The sequence below is a fragment of the Lutjanus erythropterus genome, chromosome 9 (genome assembly GCF_056507025.1).
Source record: "Lutjanus erythropterus isolate fLutEry1 chromosome 9, fLutEry1.hap2, whole genome shotgun sequence".
Lineage (NCBI taxonomy): Eukaryota > Metazoa > Chordata > Actinopteri > Lutjaniformes > Lutjanidae > Lutjanus > Lutjanus erythropterus.
The window spans coordinates 35,121,890-35,147,886 of record NC_139325.1 but is presented as its reverse complement, the minus strand read 5'-3'; the positions used below and the strand labels follow the sequence as shown (position 1 = coordinate 35,147,886).

The 25,997-nt window shown below is 42.4% G+C and overlaps 1 protein-coding gene across 1 annotated transcript; it reads right to left on the bottom strand.

The window, feature by feature from the left end:
- Nucleotides 1-1,929: 1,929 nt before the first annotated feature.
- On the bottom strand, nucleotides 1,930-25,833 carry adam15 (ADAM metallopeptidase domain 15). Its single transcript, XM_084727388.1, has 25 exons — nucleotides 25,594-25,833; nucleotides 22,439-22,530; nucleotides 16,966-17,042; nucleotides 16,796-16,874; nucleotides 16,634-16,710; nucleotides 15,228-15,483; nucleotides 14,803-14,862; nucleotides 13,935-14,006; nucleotides 13,394-13,563; nucleotides 13,206-13,290; nucleotides 12,826-12,974; nucleotides 12,560-12,737; nucleotides 11,799-11,891; nucleotides 11,441-11,636; nucleotides 11,027-11,135; nucleotides 10,513-10,708; nucleotides 10,285-10,362; nucleotides 9,198-9,309; nucleotides 8,954-9,110; nucleotides 7,761-7,869; nucleotides 6,824-6,896; nucleotides 5,656-5,717; nucleotides 4,192-4,257; nucleotides 3,503-3,651; nucleotides 1,930-3,290 (listed from the first exon to the last, which is right to left on the bottom strand). The coding sequence occupies exons 1-25, from the start codon at nucleotides 25,745-25,747 to the stop codon at nucleotides 3,227-3,229; spliced, it is 2,913 nt and encodes a 970-aa protein (XP_084583514.1). The 5' UTR covers nucleotides 25,748-25,833; the 3' UTR covers nucleotides 1,930-3,226.
- Between the last annotated feature and the right edge of the window lie 164 nt (nucleotides 25,834-25,997).

Below are 25,997 nucleotides of genomic sequence, written 5' to 3'. Positions count from 1 at the left end.
CAGAGGCTCGTGCTTTGAAAGTTTAAGTTGAAGCTGCTTTGTGCTCCTGTATGTTCTCTGATCTCCTCCCTCCCCTCCCCCTCTCTCTTTCTGGTTCCGCTGGATGGCCTCCACCCTCAATAAAGAACCTGGACCCTGCTTGTGATCTCTGCCTGTTAATAAGAAGCTTGTTCTCACCACAGTTTCCTCAGTGCTTTTTCTTGGTGGGAAAAACCATCTTTATAAAGTTTAGACCTGTTCTGTCTGAAAAGTTCCCTGAGATAACTTTGTTCTGATTTAATGTAAAACGGTTCTGTGATGGCGCTGGACGGAAACGTTACCGGCGTCCTCCTCGGCTGAGCTGAAACCACTTCAGGATCCTGCAGGAGGAGCTGAAAGACGACAGAGCGGAGACGTCAGTTATCACGTTAATAAAGACATTTTGTCCAGGTGATGATTAAGACGCTGAAAAGAAAAGATCAGGTAGAAACAGTCGGTTTTATTGAGGATATTTCCTCTAGCAGCAAACATGTGAGCACAACAGGATGCTAACAGCACAAATACAAGTCAGTCAATCAATCAATCATTTAGTCAATCAGCCTGATTGATCAGACATGTTTGCTCTTTAAGGATCATCGGGTGAAAACATTCAGTTTCCTGTCTGTGGGTTTCTTTCATGGGACAGGATCATCGCAGAAAATAAAAACTTGATGACACCGACACATTTTGTCATGTTCAGTATTTAAAGGACCAGTGAGCAGAATTTAGTGAAAACACCTCGTCTCAACTTCCCCTTCCAGGTTCGTAGGAGAACCTGCGGAGTGAAACTTATGAAAGACATGAAAGTTTCTTATTTTCAGGTGATTATAAACTAATGAAAACAGACCGATGAATATTAGATTACATTTCTACCACATTCTGTCGGGGGGGAACGGATCACAAAACTCACTGTTCAGATTGTGTCGCGGTTTTAAGTCACGGATCAGATCACTTTTCAGATCAACACAAAAGAAAAACAAGGATTAAATTATTTAAAAAATGCACCTGGCTTTGATCTCTGTTTGTCTCTAGTCATCACCATAATAATAATAATAATAATAATAATAATAATAATAATAATAATAATAATACAATACAGTATACTTCAAATACTATACTATACTGTGTTATATTCTAGTACATATAATAGATAATTATACACTGTACAGTTTAATACACCACGACACTGTTGTCTGACTCAATGTCCAGCCCACAGCACAATCTGATTGGTGTGATGAGTAACAGCCAATCAGCACAGACACACTCACACTCACAGCACAGTCACAGACAGACAGACAGACACAGAGCTGCTCCGGTGAGCTGAGAGGAGCTGTGTGTGTGTGTGTCAGACGGCTGATATCACCAAAGTTTCAGTAAATATCACAATCTTCTGATCAGTTTCTATGACGACAGCATCGCTCCACCAGTGAAAATGAGGTCACTGGAGATCATGTGACTGTTTTTGAAGTAATAATACTGCAGAGGGAAAAGACAAGACAGATGTGTGCTGTGGTCAGTTTAGAAAAGGGCAGAGCTACTGAAGTAAAACTCTGGTCTGCGTACGAAACACGGGACAGCTGTGATCCGTTACACCCCTGAATTTAAATCACTCTAAATCTGACACACTGGACCTTTAAAACTCTGCTCAGTTTTCATGAAGAGACATTTTCTTTCTGATGAATATTTTGAGAAGAAGCAGAGGGTTGTTTCTCTGCTCTGACTTCATGAAAAGTGTTTTTATTTGTTTGATTCTGGACTGATTATTAAACCTCAATAACAGATTCTGATTTCTAGTCGTGTTGACTGAGGTCTCTGATCAATTATTTCTGGTTTCAGACTCTTTATTCAGTCAAAGTTCTTGTCATCTGAGAAGTTTGGCTCGAGTGTCTCTGATCAGATAAATCTCACAGCATCTGTTCGATTATCCATCCAGCTCGTCTTTGGCGTAACTTTATGGAACATTCATGACATTCCTGACGTCTCCGACAGAGATCTCAAGGCGGGTTAGAAAAATAAGAACCTGATCCAGCAGAAACAGACAGGGTTACTGGTGCAGAACCAGATCTCCTCTTGATCAGGTAAGGCTTCTTACAAGTCCAACAAAGACCCCAGATACAGGACGAGTTCAGCTCTCCTGCAGTTTCCTGTCAAAGAAATTCATTCCAGCAAGAAGTTTGTGAGCGATCATAAAGATTTTACACCAAAGCTGAAATATGATCCCAACAATGGAGGATTAGGGACAAAAAGTCTGAGATTTCAACAAAAAAGTTGAGATATATCAATAAAAAAGTCTGAATATTTTGAGTGAAAGTTGTGACATTTCAATAATTAAGTTGTGATATTGTTGTTCTGATAACGATGCCAAAACCCTAATGTTCATCCTCAGACAAAATATTCAAATTTTCTCATAAAATTATGATTAATTTCTATATGTTTTTACTTAATTCTCAAAATCTCAATTTTTTTTTAAACCCCAAACCCGTCGTAAAACCCAGCGTGGTTCATCTGCTGTCAAACCAAACCTTTCATCCCGTGGGTATAAAAACAGCAGAACCTCAAACTCTCAACTCCACATCGTTCCCCTTTTGGTAAAGGGTTAGTCTGTGATTTTAAACCATCTCGTGAAGGTTTAGTCCAAACTCATGGCGACTAAATCCAGTTTAATAAATACTGAAGAAGGTTTAGTCCGAGTCCAAGATGAGATGATCCCATTTATTAAAGTTTTGTCCGTCTGAACTGCAGGAGTGAAGAAAATCCTTCCACATTCAGCCATTTTGATAAAAAACATTTGAATTTAAAAAATATTTCTATTTTCCAGAGGAAGCTCCTCAGGGTCCTGCAGAGGGCCCTGGACCACAGTTTGGGAACCACTCTGCTTAGCAGTCACACAGGTTTGATCCCCATCTCAGGGTCCTCGATCAAGGCACTGAGCCCCCTGCTGGCTCCAGGGGGCGCTGTAACGTCGACACCAAGACACTTCGCTGTGACATCATCTGCGGCAGCCGTCAGTCAGAGGTCGCGGGTTCGACATCATTGCTGCTGAGGTGCTGCTGAGCAAGGCACTGAGCTGCAGGTACATCAGCGTTTATTTACAGGCTCTGAGAGAAATCCGACGACTGAGTGCAAACTGGATAATAAAGTCATCATCATCATCATATTCATCAGGTTTTATCTCAACACATAAACTCCCATCATCCCACTGAGTTTGTTAAAGCGGAGACGAGTCGACTTTCTGAGGGTTTGTAGGTCGAGTCGGAGGAAGAGGAGGTCGTCTGCAGAGAGGAACAACAGAGACTCTGTGATTTCAAGCATCACATGAAAGAAACAGAAGAAAACAGAAAAATTACAGAAAAGTCAAACCTGATCTGTGAGGCTCTTTACTGCCACACAAAACCAAAACTCCTCCTCCTCATTTTTATCATCATGTTGTAATTATGAAGCGTAATAAAAACTTTGTAATGTCTCTCTTCACCGTCAGTCGTACCTGTTCGGACCGGCTGCAGGGGCCACGGCTCTGTGCGGTGGTGGTTTGGTGTTGGCGCTGTAGCCGGGGTGAGGGGGTATGTGGGGGTGGGGCGGCGCTGCCTGAAGGCGGGGCTTTATGGGCACCACAGGTCTGGATGGAACAGGGACCTGAAGAGAGGATGATGGGAAAAAATCCGAATCTTAATGTGTTTCCTGTTATACCACAGATTAACGCTTCATCTTATCAGTCAGCTACCAGCAGTCACACACACACTTCTCCACTCGCTTCTACTTTTCTATCTCCGTCTTGATCTGCTTTTCATTTACTGTCAACAAAACTCAACACCTCTGGCAACCATGTTTCAAATTAAAAGCCTTTTGGTAGTTTCAAAAAGCTTTCCTAATAAACTTTTAATGTGAAAAATTTTCAGGAAGTGCTGATTTTTGCTGATGGTTAATGAAATCAATCACTTCTACCAATCATCTCATTAAACTACATCTCCCAACACTCACCCCTCATTCAACCAATCAAAACTAATCACAGAGTCACCAATCAGGAACAAAGATCACAGCGATCAATCAGGCAGAAGTTCATGTCTTTCTGCTGATCGATCACCTTCTCATCACTTCATTCAGTATCAGTTTGATCACAGTCGGTCTGCATGCGAGCCACATGCTAACAGCCACCAGCGTGCAGGTGTGGTGTACCTGTCCAGATGTGACGGGGTCAGGGGGGAGTGGCTTGTTGGGCGGAGCTGGTCGACTCACCAGCAGCTGGAAGGTTAGTGAGGAGGAAGAGAGAAGCTTCAGACAGCAGACAGATGTTTGAGACAGAAGGCAGCATGCCGAGAGGAGCTCTGGTTTTATTCTACAGCTGATTTTCCTGCTTTCATTTCAAAATATCCTTCATCAAATTACATTTAAAATATATTTATTAATGCTGCATGCAGAGACAAACTGAAGGAAAGAGGAACCTCTGTGCTCCAATAACAAGCCCAGTTCAAGGATGAGGTTTTGAAACACAGACGACCGCAAGAAAAATCAAGAGTGACTGAACATGATCTGTGCAGGGGAAATAAACAAGAGTCTGCTGATCTTTATTTCATTAAAATACAATTTCTGAATTCTTGTTTTATCATCTCTATCAACAGTTAATGATTGATTAAAAGTGTGTGCTCCAACTTTTATCAGCTTCCCAAAGGCAGAGTGTGCCAGAAAAAGTTTGGGAACCACTGAGTTAACTAATGTTGGCACCATGTGTCCAGCGGCCCCAGATTAGCCAGACTATTTTGAATTATTTAAATTCACGTCATTGAACAACGAAAGCGTGACCCCTGCTGGACCATGAAGATGTTTAAAAGACGCAGCAGCTGAGTGGACAGATGTGGTCACATCATGAGGTCCAACAGAAAAGTAAAAGCTGTTACCAGCCTGCAGATTCACTGTGAAGGTTTCTGTTCTGTTGTGTCACTCTTCATCATGAAGGCTGTCTCAATAAGAGCCCTGTGTGTCTGTGTGTGTGTGTGTGTGTGTGTGTGTGTGTGTGTGTGTGTGTGTGTGAGCGTGAAAACCTCAGACCAAAATCTGTTTTTTTTGTTTCAATGTGATCACTCAGTTTCATCTGGAGCTCAACTTTGGTGAACTTTAACACACAAATCTGCACCGTTGACAGGAAACAACAAGCAGCTCAGGAAGTTTTCTGTTGAACGGCACAAATTTGATAGAAAAAGTCCGAACTGACAACAAAATCCATCATCACAGTCAATCAACCAGTCAGTAATTATATTTAATTATAATAAACACATGGTGTGAATCTGTGGGACTATTTCACCCAGAGTGGTTTTGGTTTTGGTTTTGTGGTTCTGCAGGATGTACATCCATGCGCTCCACTTGTTTTCACATGTTTTTAAACTAGTGATCAATCTGCTGATAGTTGATTGGTCCATAAAATGTCAGAAAATAATGACAATCAACTAATCAATTAATTAACACTGTCAGAATCTTATGTATTAATGTATTAATTAGTGATCAATCTAGCGATAATTTCTCCACTAATCGATCAGTTGTTTGGTCCTTAAAAAATAAATAAATATTTCTCTGCGGTCTCTACACGTGCTGCAGACAGACAGACACAGGACAGACAGTGAGTCTACACTCTACAGGTGACTGTACCTGGCTGTAGGGGTCGGGGGGCAGAGGCTTGGTGGGGGGGGCTGGACGCTGTTTGACAGATTGAAGCAGCAGAAATAAAAGCAGGGTTAAAGGATGCTTCAGGTATCAGAGCCACCTGCTGGTCAGGCAGTGAACAACAGGACACGAGACAGGCAGAGTGCTGCAGGGATGACAGATTTTTTGATTTCCAGTTTCTTTCAGCAAACAGCTGGTGAGATTTTTCCACTGGATTTCAGATCAGTGCAGAAAATAAAAATTAAGACAACCGTGAGGTAAGGCTGTAAAAATGTGTCACATCTTCACTGAATTAAAAAAATGTTACAACAGAAATGTTCACCTCTCCTCCTCAGTCTTTTGTCCTGAATTTCAGAAGACTTTTTTTTTCAGGTGGCAGAGAAAAACAACAACGGCTGAATTTTATTCTTGTTTTTGTTTTTTTCTGTGGTATAAAATTAAATATCAAGAAAGGAAATTCACTGTCTCTGATATCAACCACTAAACTTCTGGTAACGTGACGTCCCTACAACAAACTCACTGACTTCCAGACGAGGGAACCAGCTGATCACATGATCACATGATCACTGGTCTGAGGGTTTTAGGACTCACTCCTGCAGCACTCTGTTAAAACAAACAGTCAGGCTCACGTTCCTCTAAAACCTCTGTGTTTCATCAAATTATTCTCCAAACTGTTGATGTAAACAGATCAGGGTCAAACATCAGTGACGTCCTGAATCCTGCTTTAAAATACAACGAGCTGAAATATCCCAACACCAATGACATCACTGTGACATCACTGGATGCAGGAAGAACAACAGACTCTGTAGCAGGAAAACTCCCTTTTCTTTTTAGGGCAGAATTGAGAAATTTCTTGTTTCAACTGAGGACATTTTCCATCAACACTGACTGGATGAACACATGAACAGTGGTGATTTTTCCCTTTAATTTCAAAGTTCCAAAGTGTTGGACCCGTGAAGACCTCGACTTCAGACTAAATGACTCATCATGCACAGACGGACGGGACAACAGTGACGACACGACGACAATCAGACGGAGACGAGACAGAAACACGAGTCAGACAACAACCAATCAGGAGTCAGAACTAACTGTCTGTTAGCTGCAGCGACACATGAACACAGACGTGAACACCTCCAGGTGAGGTCAGGTGAGGTTACCTGCGGTGGGAGTTTTAGGGCAGGGTCGGGGGGGAGTGGCTTAGTGGGAGGAGCAGGTCTGTCATGAACCTGATAGGAGAGAAAACAGGAAGCAGATGCAGAGTGACAGCTGATACATGCACAGGACACAGACATACACACGTAGATGCCACATTTATCCATGGCGTTCGGTTCGCGCGGCGTTTTGAGCCACAAGGTCTACATGGAGTATGAAAAAAAGTTGTTTTTTTTTATCTTAGTCCACAAAGATCAAGTTTATATCGAGCTTTTTATCTAAAACAAAACGCAGCTCCTCAGTTTAGGTGTCTTTGTTCACAGGCCGCGTCGCCCTGTCCAAAATGGAGGCAACATTGACGTACAATCCAAATGTGGCGTCTACGTTTGTATGTCTCTGCAGGAGAAGAGCATCAACCAGAGGTCAAAGGTCAAACAAGCAGGAGTGTTAATGTGAGCTCACAGGAGGAAGAAAAAAAAACAGCAGAGATGTTGTGTCGCTTCCTTCCACTTTTTCTTTCACAATAAATCCATGTAGAAATCCGTTCTGTCACATGATTCACCAGAAACCGGAACCGACATTCAAAAACACCCACTGACATTTTTAATAAAGAAGACACAGCTTTACTCAACAGAATGTCACTGCTTCACTCCACTGCTTCACCTGGTGTGAACATGTGAACAGGTGTGAACAGGTGTGAACAGTAACAGCAGCATAGCAGCGTGTCTGAGGGTTTAAAGCTCCTCTGTGGAGGATTTTACAACATTCAGAGGTTTTGTGTTTTCCGTCAGTTGAGGATCATCATCCACCATCATGATTTAATATCACGCCTTTATTCAGAGAAGTTCCCTTTTAGAACCAACAGTCCTGATAAAACAGGTTTTACCTGATGGACTCTTATTGGGAGGTGGCAGTGGGGGTGTGGTTGCTGTGGTTACCTCTTTGTGGGGCGGAGTCAGTGGGATGTCAGTTGGTGGGTTCAGGTGGTATCTGAGAGGCCGGACCTGTTCTCCGTTCCTGCCGTCTGCTCGCTCCATCACCGGCGTCCTGACAGGAAGTGAAATAAAAAACACTGATGAGTGAGAACATCTTTTATAAAACTGACTTGCTTTATCTAGAACCCACCCAAGAGGTTCTAACAAGACCCTTTATATATTCCAAGGTTTTCTTTAAATCGAGAACACACTCAGGTGTTTATGCACAGGACCTTTGGAATATGAAAGAGTTCTTGTTTGATCTGTCTAGGTGTGTTCTGGATAAAACCCTTGGGATGAAAACGTTCTTTAATGGAACCCTTAGTCTTATGAAGAACCCTTGGCAAACTCTTTCTTCAAAAAAGGGTTCTTCAGAAGCAAATGGTTCTGAATTAAACCTCGGCCCTTCAGGAAGAACCCTCTAGAACCTTATTTGTATTCTAGAATATTATCAGCCATGTTGTCTGTCAACAGAACGGTGTAATATAAACTCTGTTCAGTTCACTTTAAGGAACAAACAGCTGTGATGAAACAGGAACAACAGATCTAGAACATCATCACAATATGATGACTAACATATCACACATCACTTAAACACAACACGAGGAGTTCAGGGCCTGTGTCACAGTAGGAAAAATCTGTTGTCAGCAGGCAGCTCGTCAGGGAGGTGAAGATTAAAAATATTATTAATTAATTTGAATTTTTAAAACTTCACCTCTCTGACTCTACGGGGACAGACCACAGACCAGCAGGACCAGCAGTACCTGGAGACGTGGGCGGGGTCAAACTCCAAACCCAACATCTCACAGTGAGTCACACTGCATCATGGGTAAGAAAACACACCAGAATCAGACAATGTTTTATCAAATACACATTCAGCAATTATTAATAGTTATTAGATGTTTATAAAACATCATGTAGTTTTCAGCATCTTCATTCTTAATAAACATTTATATATTCATGTATTTGTCAACAACTACATAAACTGTAGAAATTTTACTACAATAAACTACTGGTGTTATGTTTTGTTATTTATTTTAAACAGCTAGCGCACTAATTTTTATTAACTTTTTGACGAATAAACTGTAAATTTTATATAAACTTTTAGCTAGCTTACACACACACACACACACACACACACAGTCAGTGAGGGTTACCGGTTGTGTTGTTGTCGAGCTTTATGAAACGGGCTGTTGGGTCCCAGACAGAAGAGGCTCCGGCGGAATCGAGGGAAGCGCAGAGCGAGGAAGAGGAGGACAACAGGCAGGATGAAGAGGAAGATGACGAGCAGAGCCACTCGGACCGGGTCGGACTCTGAACAGAGAGGGGGGAGGGGGAGGACGGAGTTAACCGAGGACAGAGAGAAGCTTTATTCTCACAGTGTGTTTGAGTGTTTGGTACCTCGAGCGGCTGTGGCCGGACCGCTGTCCACGCTGCCGCCGAGACCAGAGTACCTGCAGTCAGGTGGAGCCCAGCCCACATCACAGTGACAGTTCTTATTACTGTTACACACCTGAAACAAACACACACAGCACATTATACACACTGCTAACACAAAGACCTGCTGAGAAAATTAAAAACTATAAAATATTCAACTGTGCTACAAAGGCTGGGCTGTACCGACAAGGATTCATTTTAAATCTGATTAAATCATTATTTAACTTTAAATTATGCTGCAACAAACTTGTAATCATCATGAGTAGGCTAGCTAGGCTAACTAGTTTTTTAGCTAGATAGCAAATTTGTTTTGTTTACTTTTTAGCTTGTTTCGTTTTGTTTACTTTTTAGTTAGCTACGAAACAATGTGATATTTTGTTAACTAGCTAGCTAACTAGCAAACTATTGTGTTTTGCAATCTTTTTAGCTGGCTAGAAAACAAGTGAATATTTTCTTAACTGTTTCAGTTGCACACAAACAATGTAAGCTTTTAACTTTTTAGCTAGCTAGCTAACAATGTAACATGTTGCTATGTTTTTCTATTATGTTTTCTTAACTACTTAGGAAACTGTAACATTTTGCTTTGAAGCTATCTAACAAATTGTAATGTTTTGTGAACTTTTCAGCTAGCTAACGAACTGTGATGTTTTGTGAAGTTTTTCGCTAGCGAGCTAACAACATAACATTTTCTTAATTCTAAAACTAACAAACAAACAATGTTAAATTTTGTTAAGTTTTTAGCTAGCTAGCAAAGACCATAGGTTGTTAAGGAATACAGAGCAGCTGTAACTTAGCGGCTCTCCTTGTTCTTTTAGAGACGACTTACTAGACCCTGACGGCACACAAATTTATTTTCTATTTATCTATTTTTATTTTAATTACACTCTTATTTGCTTTCAGTTTACATGAATAAACTTTACATATAAATTAAATCTGGATTAACTCATTTTAGTCCTGGTTTTGCTAAACTCTGATTAGAACTAATCTCAGATTAAATTAATCTAAGTTGGTGCTACCTGGTCAAAATGTGACCAACTCGTCCTGCACTCACCCCGTGACCGTTACACTTGCTGCGGCATTCGTCCACACCGAACACCGACACGTCCTGACACTTCTGGTTCAAACAGGCCTGAAACACAAAAACAGTTTCAAATTAATCTGTAACCAAACTCCATTGTGCTGTTTCCTTCTTTTTTTTGGTCTTAAAGTGTGATGTCACAGATAATGGAAATGATTCGGTCTCTCCAGGCCTGTGGGGGGCGCTGTCTGACTGTCTGACCTTGCCGGGGCCACAGGCGGTGCCCTGGGCCACGGTGGCCGGGTCGGACACGTCGTCTCCCAGGTGGAAGAAGGTTCCTCTGCAGACCAGGTCACTGTTATTGAAGCGGACTTTGGTGGTGAGGATCTCTGCATTGGTGCCCAGCAGGGGGCGCTCCCTCCCACCCTGACACTGGATCCTGCCGCAGTGAACATCACTGCAACACGACAACAGGAAGTGATGTCAGCGGGGGTACTGTCTGTGTACCATCTGTGTACAGTCTGCGTACAGTCTGTGTCCAGTCTGTGTACAGCCTGTGTACCGTCTGCGTACAGTATGTGTACCGTCTGCATACAGTCTGTGTACAGTCTGTGTACCATCTGTGTACCGTCTGTGTACCGTCTGTGTACCGTCTGTGTACAGTATGTGTACCGTCTGCATACAGTCTGTGTACAGTCTGTGTACCATCTGTGTACAGTCTGTGTACCATCTGTGTACCGTCTGTGTACCGTCTGTGTACCGTCTGTGTACTCACGAGTTTCCACAGGGGATGTAGGAGCCGTTGGTCAGCTGACCACAGTTTCCATATTTGTTCCCCTGTTTGTTGACTGAGGAGAAACAGACGGCTGGAGCGCTGGTGGCATCTGAGGACAGACAGACAGACAGACAGACAGACAGGTCATCATCGTATTAACCAAACTGGTCAACTGGTTTCAGACCAGAACTGTCTGTTGGTTAGTGTTACATTCAGTATAAACAAGGTTAAAGCTCGGTTTAAACAGTTTTAGTCTCAGAATAAATAGATTTAGAGTTGGTTTTAACAGATTTAGAATCAGTTGAAACAGGTTTTGACTCAGTTTTAAGATAAATTTTCTTCATGCAAACGTGTTCAGGTTCTATTTAAAACTAGTTTTAGGTTCAGTTGGACCAGAATAAACTGGAGTCTTACTGGGTCCCCACAGTGTCTGGCACTGGGTGTTCATGCTGGCACAGACTCCCCCGTAGCAGAAAGAGGCTTCGTCCTCGCACGGTTCTCCGTTCTGCAGGAAGACGTTGGGGGGGCAGTAAGGGGAGGAGCCTGTGCAGAACTCAGGGAGGTCACACTCTCCTAGCGGCTCACGACACACCGACCCCGCCGCCCGCAGCTGAGGAGGGACGGAGGGTTAAATCCAAAATATTTAGAGAGAAAGATGAATGTGATCTTTAAGTAAGTTATCCAGTTTCTACTGTTATTAACCAACTGAAAAACTAGCACAGATAATATTAATATTTTTTTAAACAAAACATTTTCCTTATTTCAGTCTGACCTTGCAGTCTTGGCAGCAGATACCATCAGACGAGCACTGAGCTCCAGGAACCAGCTGACAGGTGGAGGCGTTACAGCAGGGGTCCTCACACTCCTGACCAATCAGAGCACAGCAGCACATCAACAGGAGGAACAACACGTAGACACACGGGAGAATCACATGACTCATCATGATACAATTCTACTGAAGCCTGAAATAACAGAAGCTTTGTGGCCATCAGACAGTTCTGCAGACAGACAGGTAGACGGGAACGTGACTTTTGTTTCATTTTGAATCCTGAGCCAATCCTTCAACCACAGCGGGCGCTGGGTCCTCAGCAGAAAGGTGGAAGTGTCAAACATCTCTGCCCATAGAGGAAGTAAACGGTTTCTACCTATTCTACTATCGTTTTCCCTTAAACATTGTAGCGTCGTGGGAAAACTGGGCAGGTGGAGGAAGAATGAAAGATGAGGAGGCGACTGAGAGGAAAGGAAAAGTTCAAAATAAGATCAGCTTCTGTCTCGTCTCAGCCTGAAACTACATTGAGCCCAATTTAAGATCTTAAAATTTTCTTTTTTGTCTCACTGCACTAATCAGCTCTTGAGATAATAGTGAGATCTACAATATAACTCAATTGTCTTAAATGAGATCTTAAATTTGACACCTCTGAGCTCATCAGAGATCTTTTTTTTCTTTTGTTTTTCCCCTTCTTTCACCTCTAATATTGCAATATCAGTCAAAATAATCAATATTTATCAGATACCCTGTGTACAGGTGCGTACCTCCAGCAGGCCACAGTCGCACTCCTCTCCTTTCTCCACGTACAGGTTTCCACAGCGAGGTCCTCCCAGCAGCTGGTCCGGCTGCGGCACGTTAAACAGACACATACCGCCGCCGTGCAGCAGGCTGACGGACAGATCCGCAGCGCTGCAGCTGCTGAACTGCTGACCCGGCATGAACCTGAGGTCACAGGTCAGAGGTCAACACAGCTGGACGACTTCTGAAGCAAAATGAACTCTCTGATCAGAGCTTGTGTTGTGGCACTGACCCGGTCGAAGGTTCCATGATGCATCCCCCGAGCCGCGGTTCGTTCTGACAGGAGCAGCGCCGTTCGGCGGTGTCGTGACTCATCCCCAAGTTGTGGCCGAGCTCATGAGCGACAGTGGAGGCGACGCCCAAAACGCTGACCAGGTGATCCTGACAGAGAGAGAGACAGAAACAGGTGTTTCGGTTTCTGTTCATTTTTATGAAGACGTTGAACTTAAAATAGGAAAAACTAATAAAAACTGACATCTTATGGATCAAACAACTGATCAATTATTGGGGTGTGTGAGAAACGCTGCGCTGCGATGGCAGAGGACAGCGCCCTCCCGTTTCAGCTGTGTTTCCTGGTTCTAAAGTTCAAAAAATAAAGACTGTTCTGCTCACCACGTTGACTCCACCTGACCGGTCCCTGGAGCACATGGACGACTGAGACGCCATCCCCACCGTGGTGCCGTCAAACGAGCCGCCCCTGTGAGACAAGAACAAAACAAAAACAAACAAATCTGTGATGCCGGTGACTGGGATCAGAACCTGCGGCTTTGATTCAGAGTCACATGACCCGGCGCTCCTACATGACGAGCTGGGCGTTGTCGTGGCGAAGACGCGGCAGCAGCTCTCTGGTCCTCCACTCCAGGAAGTTGTTGAGGGTGTCGGTGGGACTCTTCTCCACCCGGATCTTGTCGCGGTCGCTCCAGATCTCCAGGCCGGTCAACGCCACGCGCACGTTCAGAGGACGGTAGAACTGAAAGAGACACGAACACACAACAATAACAATAATGGGCTTCATATAGAACCCACACAGGAAGATCTATTGAGAATACTTTAATATTCCAAGGGTTTTATTTAGAACCCACCCAGGGGGTTGCACTGAGGATGTCGACAGGGTTCTATTTACCATGACATAAAAGGTTATATTATGGGTAAATAGAACCTTCAACAAAGGATTTCAGCAATCCTAGAACCAAAAAAAAGGCTCTTAATATCTTAGTCTTACATGGAACCTTGAGAAACTCAAACTTCAGAAAAGAGTTCTTTGGAAGCAAATGGTTCTGGTCAGAACATCAACCCCTCAGGAAGAACCCTTTTGGAACCCTTATTTCTGAGGTCACTCACCCAGTCCACCTGATTGGCCACGTCCAGCATGCGGTAGATGATGGTCTTATTGTTCTTCTGGTAATTCAGGAACTGTGAAAAACACAAAAGTAAACAGTTAAAAAGTAAACAGACTCATTAACAGCTGATTCTGCTGCCACTTGTTCAGTCTGTTTCATTTATTTTGACTTTTAATGAAATAAAGTTCTGCCATGTGTCAAAAACATGTTACTACAAAACTATTTACATATTTATATTATATTACATCTTTACTGAATGTCTTTGAGTTGTGGACAAAACAAAACATCTGAGGACGTCATCCTGGACTTTGATCAACATTTTCTGACATTTTATGGACCAAACAACTAATTGATTAGTGGAAATTATTGCCAGATTGATCACTAGTTGAAAAATTAAGAAGATTGTGACAGGATTAATTAATTAATTAATTATTTTGAGTCATTTTTTATTTAATTACCCTCCAAAGTCTCTGATTTCAGCTTCTGAAATGTGAATAAAATGGAGTAACCATGGTAACTGTACATAACAAAGATGGAGGCGGCTGTAACCACGAAATGTTTTTGAGTACAGAAATTTAAAAAACCTGATGAAAAACTCGACTGATGTCACCCTGTCTCAGACAACTGCTAACACTGCTGATGCATTGTGGGTAATGTTGGCAGGGTTTGATAAGCACGAGGAACGTGTGGAATAAAAAAGATGATATCTCTGGTTCTGCTGCATTGATTTCTATCCTTAAAAAAAAAAAAAAAACGAACTGTGCAACAGTGCTGTCAGCGTGAGGCACTAAATCAGAGGAGAACTCTTTGAATCAGTTAATTCAGAAAACAATAAACAGATTAATGGATATTGATCAGAACACACTGACCTCCTGGTGATCGGCCACCAGCACCAGTTCGATGTATTTGGTCTCAGACAGGATGTCTCTCTTCGCCTGCAGACGGAGCAAAGAGAGGTCAGAGGTCAAACACTGACACAGCAACAGGTCAACAACTGGTTCTACATGTTTTTGTCCACATTACTGATGATTATTGATCAAAAATCTCATCGTGTTCATATTTCGTGAAAGCACCAACAGGCATCGTCACAATATTGTCAAAATTATCAATAAATATCAGATATTTGGTCAAAAATATGATATCAGATTTTGTTCCTCAGCTGCTGTTGCTATGGAGAAGAAGACAGTCAGAAAACTGATCAATTATTAAAATGAGGTTTCTGTGTTCAGCTCTGTGATTGGCCAGCTGTTATTGAAATGCACCCTGGGAGTTGTTTGATAGTTTTTTGTCTCACCCGGTGTGTGTGAGTGTGTGTGGAGCTGTGGATGGGGGGGACGGCAGTGTGAGAAACCCCGCAGCCTCCAGCACCGTTGCTGCCCTCTAGAGGGCTGGTGGAGAACAGCAGGTGGAGTCCTTCATCCTCTCCTCCTCCTGCCCCGCTCCCTCCGCTCCCATCTCCTCCACTCCCCTCCTCCCCCCCGTGGTGGTGGTGGTCGTCCTCCTGAGGCTGCAGCTCAAAGCTCAGGGTGGAGTTGATGACGATGATGCCGCTGTCGGAGGAAACACAGGAGGGTTCAGTGTTGAGCACTGCAGGGCAGAACAATTAATCCAAACTTTATCATTTTCATCATATGACTTCCTGCAATTTTAAAATCACAGGAAGAGCAACATGTGTTTAAACTTTTAAATAAATGAATGTGGTGAGACAGAGACGTCCTGTCCTACACATCAGATTCTTAAAAAAATAAATCACACCAGTCATTTCAACACATTATTAAGAATAATGATGAAAATTATCAATACCTCTAATATCACAAATCACATCACAGTTGTTATATCAGTTAAAATAATCACAAAACTTAACTAAACCAAACTTAAAAACCTAAATAAAAGGTTCTCCTGTGGGGACAAGCTGAAGAACCCTATATGGTGCTAGTTATCAGTTTTATTTTGAAGGGTGTATGTAACGCTGTCAGAGAACGTGGAACTAAAACCTGAGAGGTTGATTGGTAAATACAAATTTAATCGATGAATTGATTGTTAATTTTAGTGATGATGGATTAAAGATGGAGTTGACAGTTTTCTCCTTCAGTCACATGATCGTCTCTCAGTCTGTTTCTCAAACTTTGACTGAACTTTCTTTGTTTTTTTTAGTTGTTTTCATGTTTGTTTCACTTCGCTCTCAATAATCCAAACTGATGAATAAAAAGGTCGATAATCTGTTCTGTGTCGGTCTGCTGGACAAACTGGACCAGGTTCTGTTCACGTGAGCCCATAAATAAATCCAGTAATCCTCCTGAGGCCCCCGCAGAGGTCAGAGGTCACTGCCGGTGATCCGGATCAGTTCGACCTGCAGAGGTACGCTGATGTCGTCGCTCACGTTTTCTGCTCAGATCACACCACAAACACAAAGACCTGAAACACAGTAAATCCTGAACTCTGAACAAACCCGATCAGCGGTTTTTAGGTTTAAGGGATTTTGCTTCTTATTTTTCTTCACTGTTGTTGGAGGAGAAAATGTTTTTCTCTGAATTTGCCTGAGAGTTTTTTTTTTCAGTTTGTCTCAGCTGGTTTTCAGAATAAATATTCTGAAGATACAAGTAGTTTTTACCATTTTTAAGAGTCCTTGCTTGATTTTTTCTGAGTTGAATCTTTTATCTCAGTCGTAATAAAATTCAGCCTAGTTTGAAGACGACTTACCGGAGTCCGGAGCAGGTGCTCAGAGCCACTCTGGACTGAGGGAACCCTCGGACGCTGCCATGGTAATAACAGTGAGTCTGCACACAAACACACACACCTGTCACAGCTGTAAACACAACACAGACAGACAGAGAGATGGTGGCGGTGTGTTCACTGACTCACCACAGGGTGGGCTCTCACAGACACTCCGGTGCCGTTGGGCAGGTAATAGAAGACATTTGGTGGTTTGGGCAGCAGGTCGCTGCAGAGAGACAAACGCGTTGTCACGTGATCATCACACTCTGTATGTATGTTCATGTTGTGTTCAGTGTCACTCTGTAAATCTGACTCACTGGTTCTTCTCCAGGTCCAACAGGAAGAGTCGTCCTGCGACCTCCAGTCCACACTGCAGCCTGTCGGGGTGACCGTCCTAAAGACACACAGGAGGAAGAACGTTTAGTCAGTGACGGGAGGATCAGAGACAAACCTGGGACAGAAACAAATCAAAAAACACACATCTGACAAATCAAACACATCTGCGGGCTGCGATGATCAGAAAATCCATCTTTCAAACACAAGTGACTTCATCAGACTGTGGGAGGAACCTGGGCCTTTTTTTGTCTGATACTGTAATTGAAATATGATTTGCAACATTAGAGGTAATGATAATTTTTACATCATTATTCTTATTTTGGTTAAAAACCATAATAAAATGACTATGGTGTGATTAACTGAAGATGTTTTGTCATATTTTTGTGACATTTTACAGACTAAACATGGAAATAATTAACAGATTAATAATAATTGTTAGTTGCAGTCCTGAATGGTGAGTTAAATTACTGAGCAGCACAGTGAAGGTTTCATTCTCCACTTCAATCAATCAATCAATCAATCAATCAATCAATCAATCAATCAATCAATCAATAAATCAGACTTTATTTATATTAAAACCACCTTGAGTTTTTCTCTGGGGAAAATTAAAAGGCCAGAAGATGTGAGGGTTCTAGAGGGTTCATATGATAAAATCTGATAAATAAGTAGGACTAAGATCATTAACAGTTCTGAAGCACACAGGAAGTCAATGCAGAGCCTTTAAAATTGTTGCAATGTTTTCTCTCTCTCTGGTTCTCATCACACACACACACACACACACACACACACACACACACACACACACACACACTAGCAGCTGAGTTTTGTAATAACTGTAACTGAGTCATGTGTTTCTTAAGAAGAACAGACAGTGGAACGTTACAGTCATCAGTGTCTCTGTGTTGTTCCTCTGTCGATGTTCTTAAGATGATAAAATCCAGTTTTGGTGACATTTCTAATATTTATATTTCTAAACTATGCTCTGAGGTTTTTCATGTGTTGGCTGAAGAAGTTTCTCTGCCTCTTCCTGTGGCGTCCATGTGGACGGGGACATGATTTGTCCACCAGCCAAAGCTTGTGTGTGTGTACAACTTAATAAATAAAATTAATGAACATTATATCTGAAGGTCACTCGTGGTGCAGGACTCAGTGATCCAGGACATCCCTGAGGTCCAATCACGCCGTCCGTCCACACCTCTCCAGTCTGACTCTGTCTACTTCCACCGTCTTTATTCTGTCCGTGTCACTTCTTTCTTCTAGTCCTTTAGGAAGCGGGCGGGGCTTAAGTACATCCGTTATCCAATCAGTGTGTTTTCCTGCCTGTTAATGGAGCTGCTCTTTGAAGAGGAGACACTTCCTGTCTAACGCCTCCTCGCTTTCTCCTCTCAGCCCGCAGGAAGTCAAGGTGTGTGTGTGTGTGTGTGTGTGTGTGTGTGTGTGTGTGTGTGTGTGTGTGTGTGTGTGTGTGTGTGAGTGTGTGTGTGTGAGAGAGAGAGAGAATAGTTTTCCTGTCAACTGTCCACTATAGAGCTGAATATCTTTGAGTTGTGAACAAAACATCTGAGGATGTCATCTTGGACTCTGATCAACATTTTTCACTATTTTATGACATTTGATAACAACTATTGATCAAGAAAATAATCAACAATCAATCGACTATCAAAATATTTGTTGTTTGCAGCCTTCATCTGCTCCTTTTTGTTGAAATCACAATGATTTTCAAACGACAGGAGGAGGAGTCTTGTCAGCACCCTCAGAAAGATGGAAAGGTTCTGGACAGAACCCCTAGAGAGGGTTCTAGGTGGAACCATTGCACCATAAAAGGGTTTTTAAAATATTTCCCAGATGGTTCTAGACATAACCCTTTATGCTGGTTTCTAGGTAGAACTCTTTGAAAGGGTTCCAAGTGTTTTTTTTTTAATAAAAAAGTTCCAACAGGAACCAAAAATGGTTCTCCTATGGGGACAAGCTGAAGAACCCTATACAGTTCTAGTTAGAACCTTTATTTCTAACACCGCCAGAGAACGTGGAACATGTTGCTGTAGAAATAAAACTTTGATAAATACATTTGGTTTGGTTTAAAGAAGTTTAAAGATTTTGTGAGTATGATTAATAAATTCATTGATCAATACTTTTACCAATGATTGATTAAGGAAAGAGGTGACGGTTTGCAGCCATATATCAAACCCAACTAAACCTCAGAGTTCGTTCTATCTGCTGTTATGAATCTCATTTTTGTCTTGTGTACGAGTGGCAGACTGACCTCAAAGACTCGAGTTCTTAAAGTACAGTTTTGTTCTGTTTTCAGAACCAGTTAGAAAGTAAAATGAATTTTCTGATCAATTAAATTACCTGGTGAACTTGACTGAGAGGACGTGACCTCCTGCTGCACGATTTACTGTTTGACTTTTGGATTTTGGGTGGAGTACTCCTTTAAAATGGGCAGAATTCCCCCTCTGAGGCGTGTTTGTTTTCCCCACCCTCTCTGTACTTTGGACTGTGGTGGGGTCAGATCATTGTGCAGCAGGATGGAGGTGGGGGGGTGTTTGTTGGCTGAGTCATGCTGAGTTCAGCTGGGTGGGTCTGATTGAGCTCCAGCTGCACAACTCTGCCTCTATCTTAGACTTTGATCAATATTTTTTGACATTTTATGGATCAAACAACTGATCGATTAGTGGAAAAATGATTGCCAGAATGATCACTAGTTGAAAAACAGGTCCAAACGTGAAAACAGGTGGAGCGCCCGGACGTACATTGTTGAATTGACAAGACTGTGACAGGATTAATTAATCAGTTAATTGGTTCTAAGTGATTATCATGATCGATTAATTGTTGCAGCTCATCAGTGCCTCGTGTATTTAGGCTGTTATTATCTAAAAAACTTAACATAAAATCACATTAAAAGATTAAAACAAAGAAAATATTCTCTCTGATTGTTTTTCTTCACTTTTTTTTTTGTTGCTGATTTAGTCTGGATTCAAACCAGAAACCCCGCACTGGCCAACCGACCAATCAGGAGTCAGCTGGTATTTGAATGCCAATACTATTTTCAGGCATGTAGCTTCATCATGTCTCGTCTCTCTCTTTTACTCCTCACTGTGTTTTGCAGCCTCTCTCACCCACTCTCACCATCTGCTGACACCCCCTGTCCCTCTTCTCCCCTAAACACACTCTCTCTCTCTCTCTCTCTCTCTCTCTCTCTCTGTCTATATGGTGAGCTCACGTCTCTCGCCCCTTCTCCAGATGATGTCAGAACTGCAGAGACGCTGGGCGAGGCGGCGAGTCGTCAACCATGACCGAGAGTATGAAGAAACCGCCTGAGAGCTCGTTAGTCTCCAGAGAAACAGTCCATCCAGTGCTTTATTTAACTAACTGATTTATTTACATAAAAAAGACAATTAGACATGAACTGAGTCATGGATTATCCCACGTTTCATGAAGGCAGCAGCAGAAGATGAACCAGCAAATTAACGTTACGAGCTGTGTGAGGCTGAGCTAAATGCTAACATTAGCATGCTAACATGCTCATAGTGAGCATGTAGCACTCAGAATGTTTACCATGGTCACCATCTTAGCTTAGCATATTAGCATGCTAACATTACTTTTCTTCTTTAGATTAACTTGAATTTTGAGTTTTAGAAGAAAAAAAAAGTCAATCTGTTGATTATTTCCTCAATTAATCCATCAGTGGTTTGATCCATAAAATATCTGATAGACCCGTCTGACTCATTTTGGGCCAGGCCAGTGTGAGCATTGGTTTGGACCACTCTGAGTTGGTCTGAGTCAGTTTGGACCAGTCTGAAGTTGGTCTGGAGCAGTCTGAACCAGTATGGAGCAGTCTAAACAGGCTTGGACCGGTCTAAGCCAGCTTGAACTGACATAAACCAGTCTAGACCAGTCTAAACTGTTTGGACCACTCTAATCAGGTTTGGACCAGAGTAAGCCAGTTTGAAGCAGTCTAAACCAGATTGGAGCAATATAAACCAGTCTGGACTGGTCTAAATCAGTTTAGACAAGTCATAAGTCAGTTTAAGCAGTCTAAACAAGTCTAGAGCTGTTTAAACCAGTTTGGACCAGTCTAAACCAATCAAACTCAAAAATATTAAGTTTCCTTTCAGAGAGAAGTAAAGAAACCAGATATTCACATTTAAGAAGCTGAAATTAGAGAATTTTGACTTTTTTCTTCTTTAAAAAATGACTAATAGATTATCAAAATAGTTGGCGATTAATTTCATGACTTACAACATGTATTTTTATGTAAAGTTTAGCATTAACAAACTGGGGGGGACTTAAAATAACATAATCTTTAAGGCTTCATTCATTATTTCTGTGGATTTATTTGATGGCCTTGCTGCTCTGGTATTTGACCTTTGACAACACCAAAGGCCGACTGGCCTTGACCCTAAAATGATGACATCTCAGGCCTGAACTGTTTCAGCTCTAAAGACTCTATGAATAATGTAATTAGAATTTAATTGTAATTATCCCTGTCAGACAGGAGGGTTGGACTCTTTTTGTGACTTTTTGTTTGGCGGACTGCTCCTTTAGTCCCTCAGCTCGAATCCTTTCTCCTCGTTTTCTCCCAGCTGGGTGGAGTCGGAGGCTGGTGGTGGTGGGTGTGGGTGTGGGGGGGATTTATACAGGAAATGATCTCAGAGCTTCTGTCAGCTGCACAGGAAGTGCCTGTCTTCTAACACCACCCCTCCCCTTCTCCCTGCAGGAAGCTCCTGGTGAAAACTGTCAACGTTCCAGCTTCCTTCCTCTCCCTTATTACACTGAAACACTCTGAGTGACTGTAACTGTGGAGGAAACTGTGTGTTTTAATGAATGAACGAGGCGACACCCAGAATATACACAGATGACTTCCTGTCCCTCCTCCAGAACATAACTGGTTATTTTCTCGATTAATCCATCAGTGGTTTGGTCCATAAAATGTCAGAAAATATCACTCACAGTTCATGTCATCAACAACTGCAAATCCCACAATGCTCTGACACAGACAGACAGCCTGTCAGCAGTCAACACACCCCAAAAATATCTCCAGCAGGTAACCATGGTAACAGGTGGGTGGACGACTTCTGCTTTTGTTTTGTCAAATGAGGAAGGCTGTGTGTGTGTGTGTATCCCACCCATCCCAAATATCCAGTGAACAGTTTGATGGAAACCAGACTGAGCTCACCCTGCGAGCAGCAACAGAAACACACCAGTAACCAACCAGTAACATATGAGGGAAACATCAATAAAGCCCAGTAACTGACCAGCAAAACACAGTAATAAAAACACACAACCAGTGATAAACTCAGATCAAAACAGCACATTAACACACCAGTAAAAACCAGTAAACACCAGTAATAAACCATCAGCTGTGTGTCTATAGTCCCAGTTTGATGACATCATCACTGATCTGACATCCTGACCTTTGACCTGTTGGAGATGCAAGGTTTCTTGTCTGACCTGCAGAGCTTCAGCGAGGCTCCTCCTCTGTCCGTCCACCAGGATGAAGGGACGAGTTTTCTCCAGCAGGTGGCGCCGCCGTCTGTCCATACCTGAGGACACAGACACACTGGGTAAACTGGGAGCACTGGGATCTGGACCAGTCTGTAGGATTTAGTGACATCTAGCGGTGAGCCTGCAGATTGCAAACACCTCGTCTCACACACTCTCCCCGTCCAAGCGCACGGCAGAACCAGGAGAACGTCAAAGTCTGAAGTCAGTGTTTGGTTTGTCTGTTCTGGGCTACCGTAGAAACATGGCGGCCTCCGTGTCAGAGGAGCTGCTCCCTCTGTAGATATAAACGTCTCATTCTGAGGTAACAAAGACACGTCTCTGATCTTCAGCTGATGAATATTATGTTTCATTTATTCCACTGGACCTTTAATTCAAAGCTTTTTAAGACTTTTTCAGATCTGCAGAAACCCGTCATTAAATATTCATATCATTATTTGTTGTGTTTTCAGGTTCTCTTCTGAAATCAAGACCAACACGACTAGAAGAAGAAGAAATTATTACACTTTTAGGAAATATATTATAAACCTAAAGGAAAGAGCTGTGAACTGTTTTTCCTTTTTCTTTCATATCATATTTTCTTTTTTGTTGCTAGCGTCACTTTCCTTCATGTTATTTATTCATGCAAAGCTAACTATTTTAATGCTAATGTACAGTTGTAGTAAAAAACTTTACACACATGTAAAGAGCATGTATATCACAGCGGTTTTGAGTTTACAATGATTCTTATAACTCTTCATTTTTATGATGGAATGTGTCTTTGTCACAAAAAACAGTCATGCATTTTGGTTCCTTCATAAATTTATTACAAGTTTTCTGGAAATATGACAAAATCTGCAGGTCCAAAATGTATGGAATTATCAGTTTTGGTCGACTTAAACCTCACCGAGAACCTGTGGACTGTCTGAACAAAGAAGTCTGTGTCAGAAAACCAACAAATTCAGTTGAAACACACCAATTCTGTCAGGAGGAGAGGTCAAACATAGAACATACAGTCTGACTGAGCTGAAAACAACCAACAGACATTTAACCAAATGTTAGCATCACTCTGTTTGATTGAAACTTTTTTCATGCAAATGTAACTTTTTTTTCATACTAACATTAATTTTTTTCATGCAAACATTATTTTTCTTAGGGTTCTTCAGCTTGTCCCCATAGCAGAACTCTTTTTGGTAGAACCTTTTATAAAGCTTCAACTTTGAACCCTTTCAAAGAAAACTTCCTGCAACCCAACATAAAGGGATATACCCCGACAATCTGTGAAAGGTTCCACCCTTGTGAGAAACCCTTTTGAGAGATTCTAAAACAGAGCCCTTTTTTGGTCCAGTGATTGCACCCAGAACCTTCTCTAGGGGTTCCATCCAGAACCTTTCCACCTTCTATGGGTTTTATCTAGAGTCCAAGCAAGGTGTTCTACCAAAAACCCTTTTATATTCCAAAGAATTTTATTTTATTTTCAACCCACCTAGGGGGTTCTACCAAGAACCCTTTTATATTCCAGGGCTTTCAACTAGAGCCCACGCAGGGGGTTTTATGAAAGAGAACTCTTTCTTCCAAAAAGGGTTTTTTTGGATGAAAAGGGTTCTTAATGGAACCCTTGGTCTTACAAAGAGCCATTGAAAAACAGTTTCTTTAAAATAAAAGTGTTCTTCAGAAGCAAACATTCCTGAATAAAACTTCAGCCTTTCAGGAAGAACCCTTATTTCTAAGACAGAACCCTCTCCCGCGCTCACATCCTTGATTTTTTTTATAAACAGGAAATACAAAATAAAACTTTAGGAAACGGAGTCTGGTTCTGTGTGTCGGGTTCACTGTAGCAACAGAACCAAACGTCTAAATTAAACTCACACATGCTGCCTGCCTGTACAGGTGGTTTAACTTCAGAACAATTACCTGAGAGACGCTGACGATGTCAGATTAGTTACACCGTTACCCAGGCAACAGGCCAAGCATTCAATCAGGTCAAAGGTCACGGCCACACACACACACACAACTGTCATTCATGAGGGCACTATTATTTCAGGATATTCCTGACAACATTAGAAAAACTGAAAAATACTTTTGGTTTAGAACTGACTGTTGAGCTCTCCTTGCAGGATTTTTGTCTCTTTTCTGTTTATTTCAAATGTAAAAAAGCTCTGGTACATTTTCCTCTAAATTTTGGCAGTGAATCATCTCCTTGAGTCTTCAAATGTGGTGCGGGACCTGAACAGAACATGGACCAACGGTGATCGATACACCCCTGATAAACGAGCCAAGACCAGTCGACAACTAACAACTACTGGTCAATGAGGAAAATCTTTATTCAGGGTCCTGAACACGTTACACACACAAATACAGTCCTAACTGAATCTTCACTAAGCCCCACCTCCAAAGAGCGACTGGCCAATCATAGGTTAGCAACTGTAACTAGGGCTGTCAATCTTTCCATTTCTCTCCATGTTGAAGGTGTGCAGGAGGCTCTGAGAGGAGTGATACTCAGCATTTCATGACTCTGGATGTCGGTGACGGTGAAATACAAGAGCACACGTGTGGTGGATGGATTAAACTCAACTGTCTTCATCCGCTCTAACACAGGCTGCTAATGTTAGCATGTCTGGCTGACTGATGCTAGCTTTCTAGCTGCAGTAACTTTCCCTCCAGACAAACTTGTTAGATCCCACTGTATCTGTGTTTGTGTGGGGCTTTAGTGAAGGGACTTGCTCACACTGTTAAGTACTATTTGGACACAACAGTCAGATTTGGGACACATTTGCCTGCAGTGTTAACATGACCCACAGACTGACCCTGACACTAACCTCAACTGACCCCAAATCAGCATTTTTCCAACTGACGGATGTTTGTCCCCATTTACACCGGCTGTCCTTAATTAACCAGTCTGAAGAATGTCCCTGAGAATGGCTTAAAGTCTCTCTCTCTCTCTCTCTCTCTCACACACACACACACACACAAACACACACACATGCAGCCTGTTGGCAAACTTTGTTACTTCCACCAACAGACGTTCAATTTTGTTGAAATGTATCTTTAATAATTAACGTTCATTAAAAGTAATGTCAATTAACGACACATATACTTTAACGTCAGTTGACGTTAATCGTTACCTGTCACGGTTGCGGTCAGGCTGTCGGTACCGTTCGTCTGTCCGTCCAAAAGCAGCACTCCTCCATCCTGCGGTGCGTTCAGGGACCGGGCGGCGGTGAACACAGCACGGCCGCTGAGCAGCAGCAGCGGCAGCAGAACGGCGGCCCCGCTCATCGTCCTGTCTGCGTCACCGGCAACCGGCAACAGGTCACTGCTGTCAGATGTGTATGTGTGTGTGTGTGTGTGTGTGTGAGAGAGAGAGGGGGGGGGGGGGGGGGGGTAACCTCGTCCCGTTACCTCACTGTGTCGGAGAGAAACTCCATGCTGCTTCTTTTTCCGGTAACATCCACACTGACGTCACTGCTGGGTCGTTAATGTTACGTAGTGACCGTTAATTCGGCGTTAATGTACCGGGCAGTCCTCC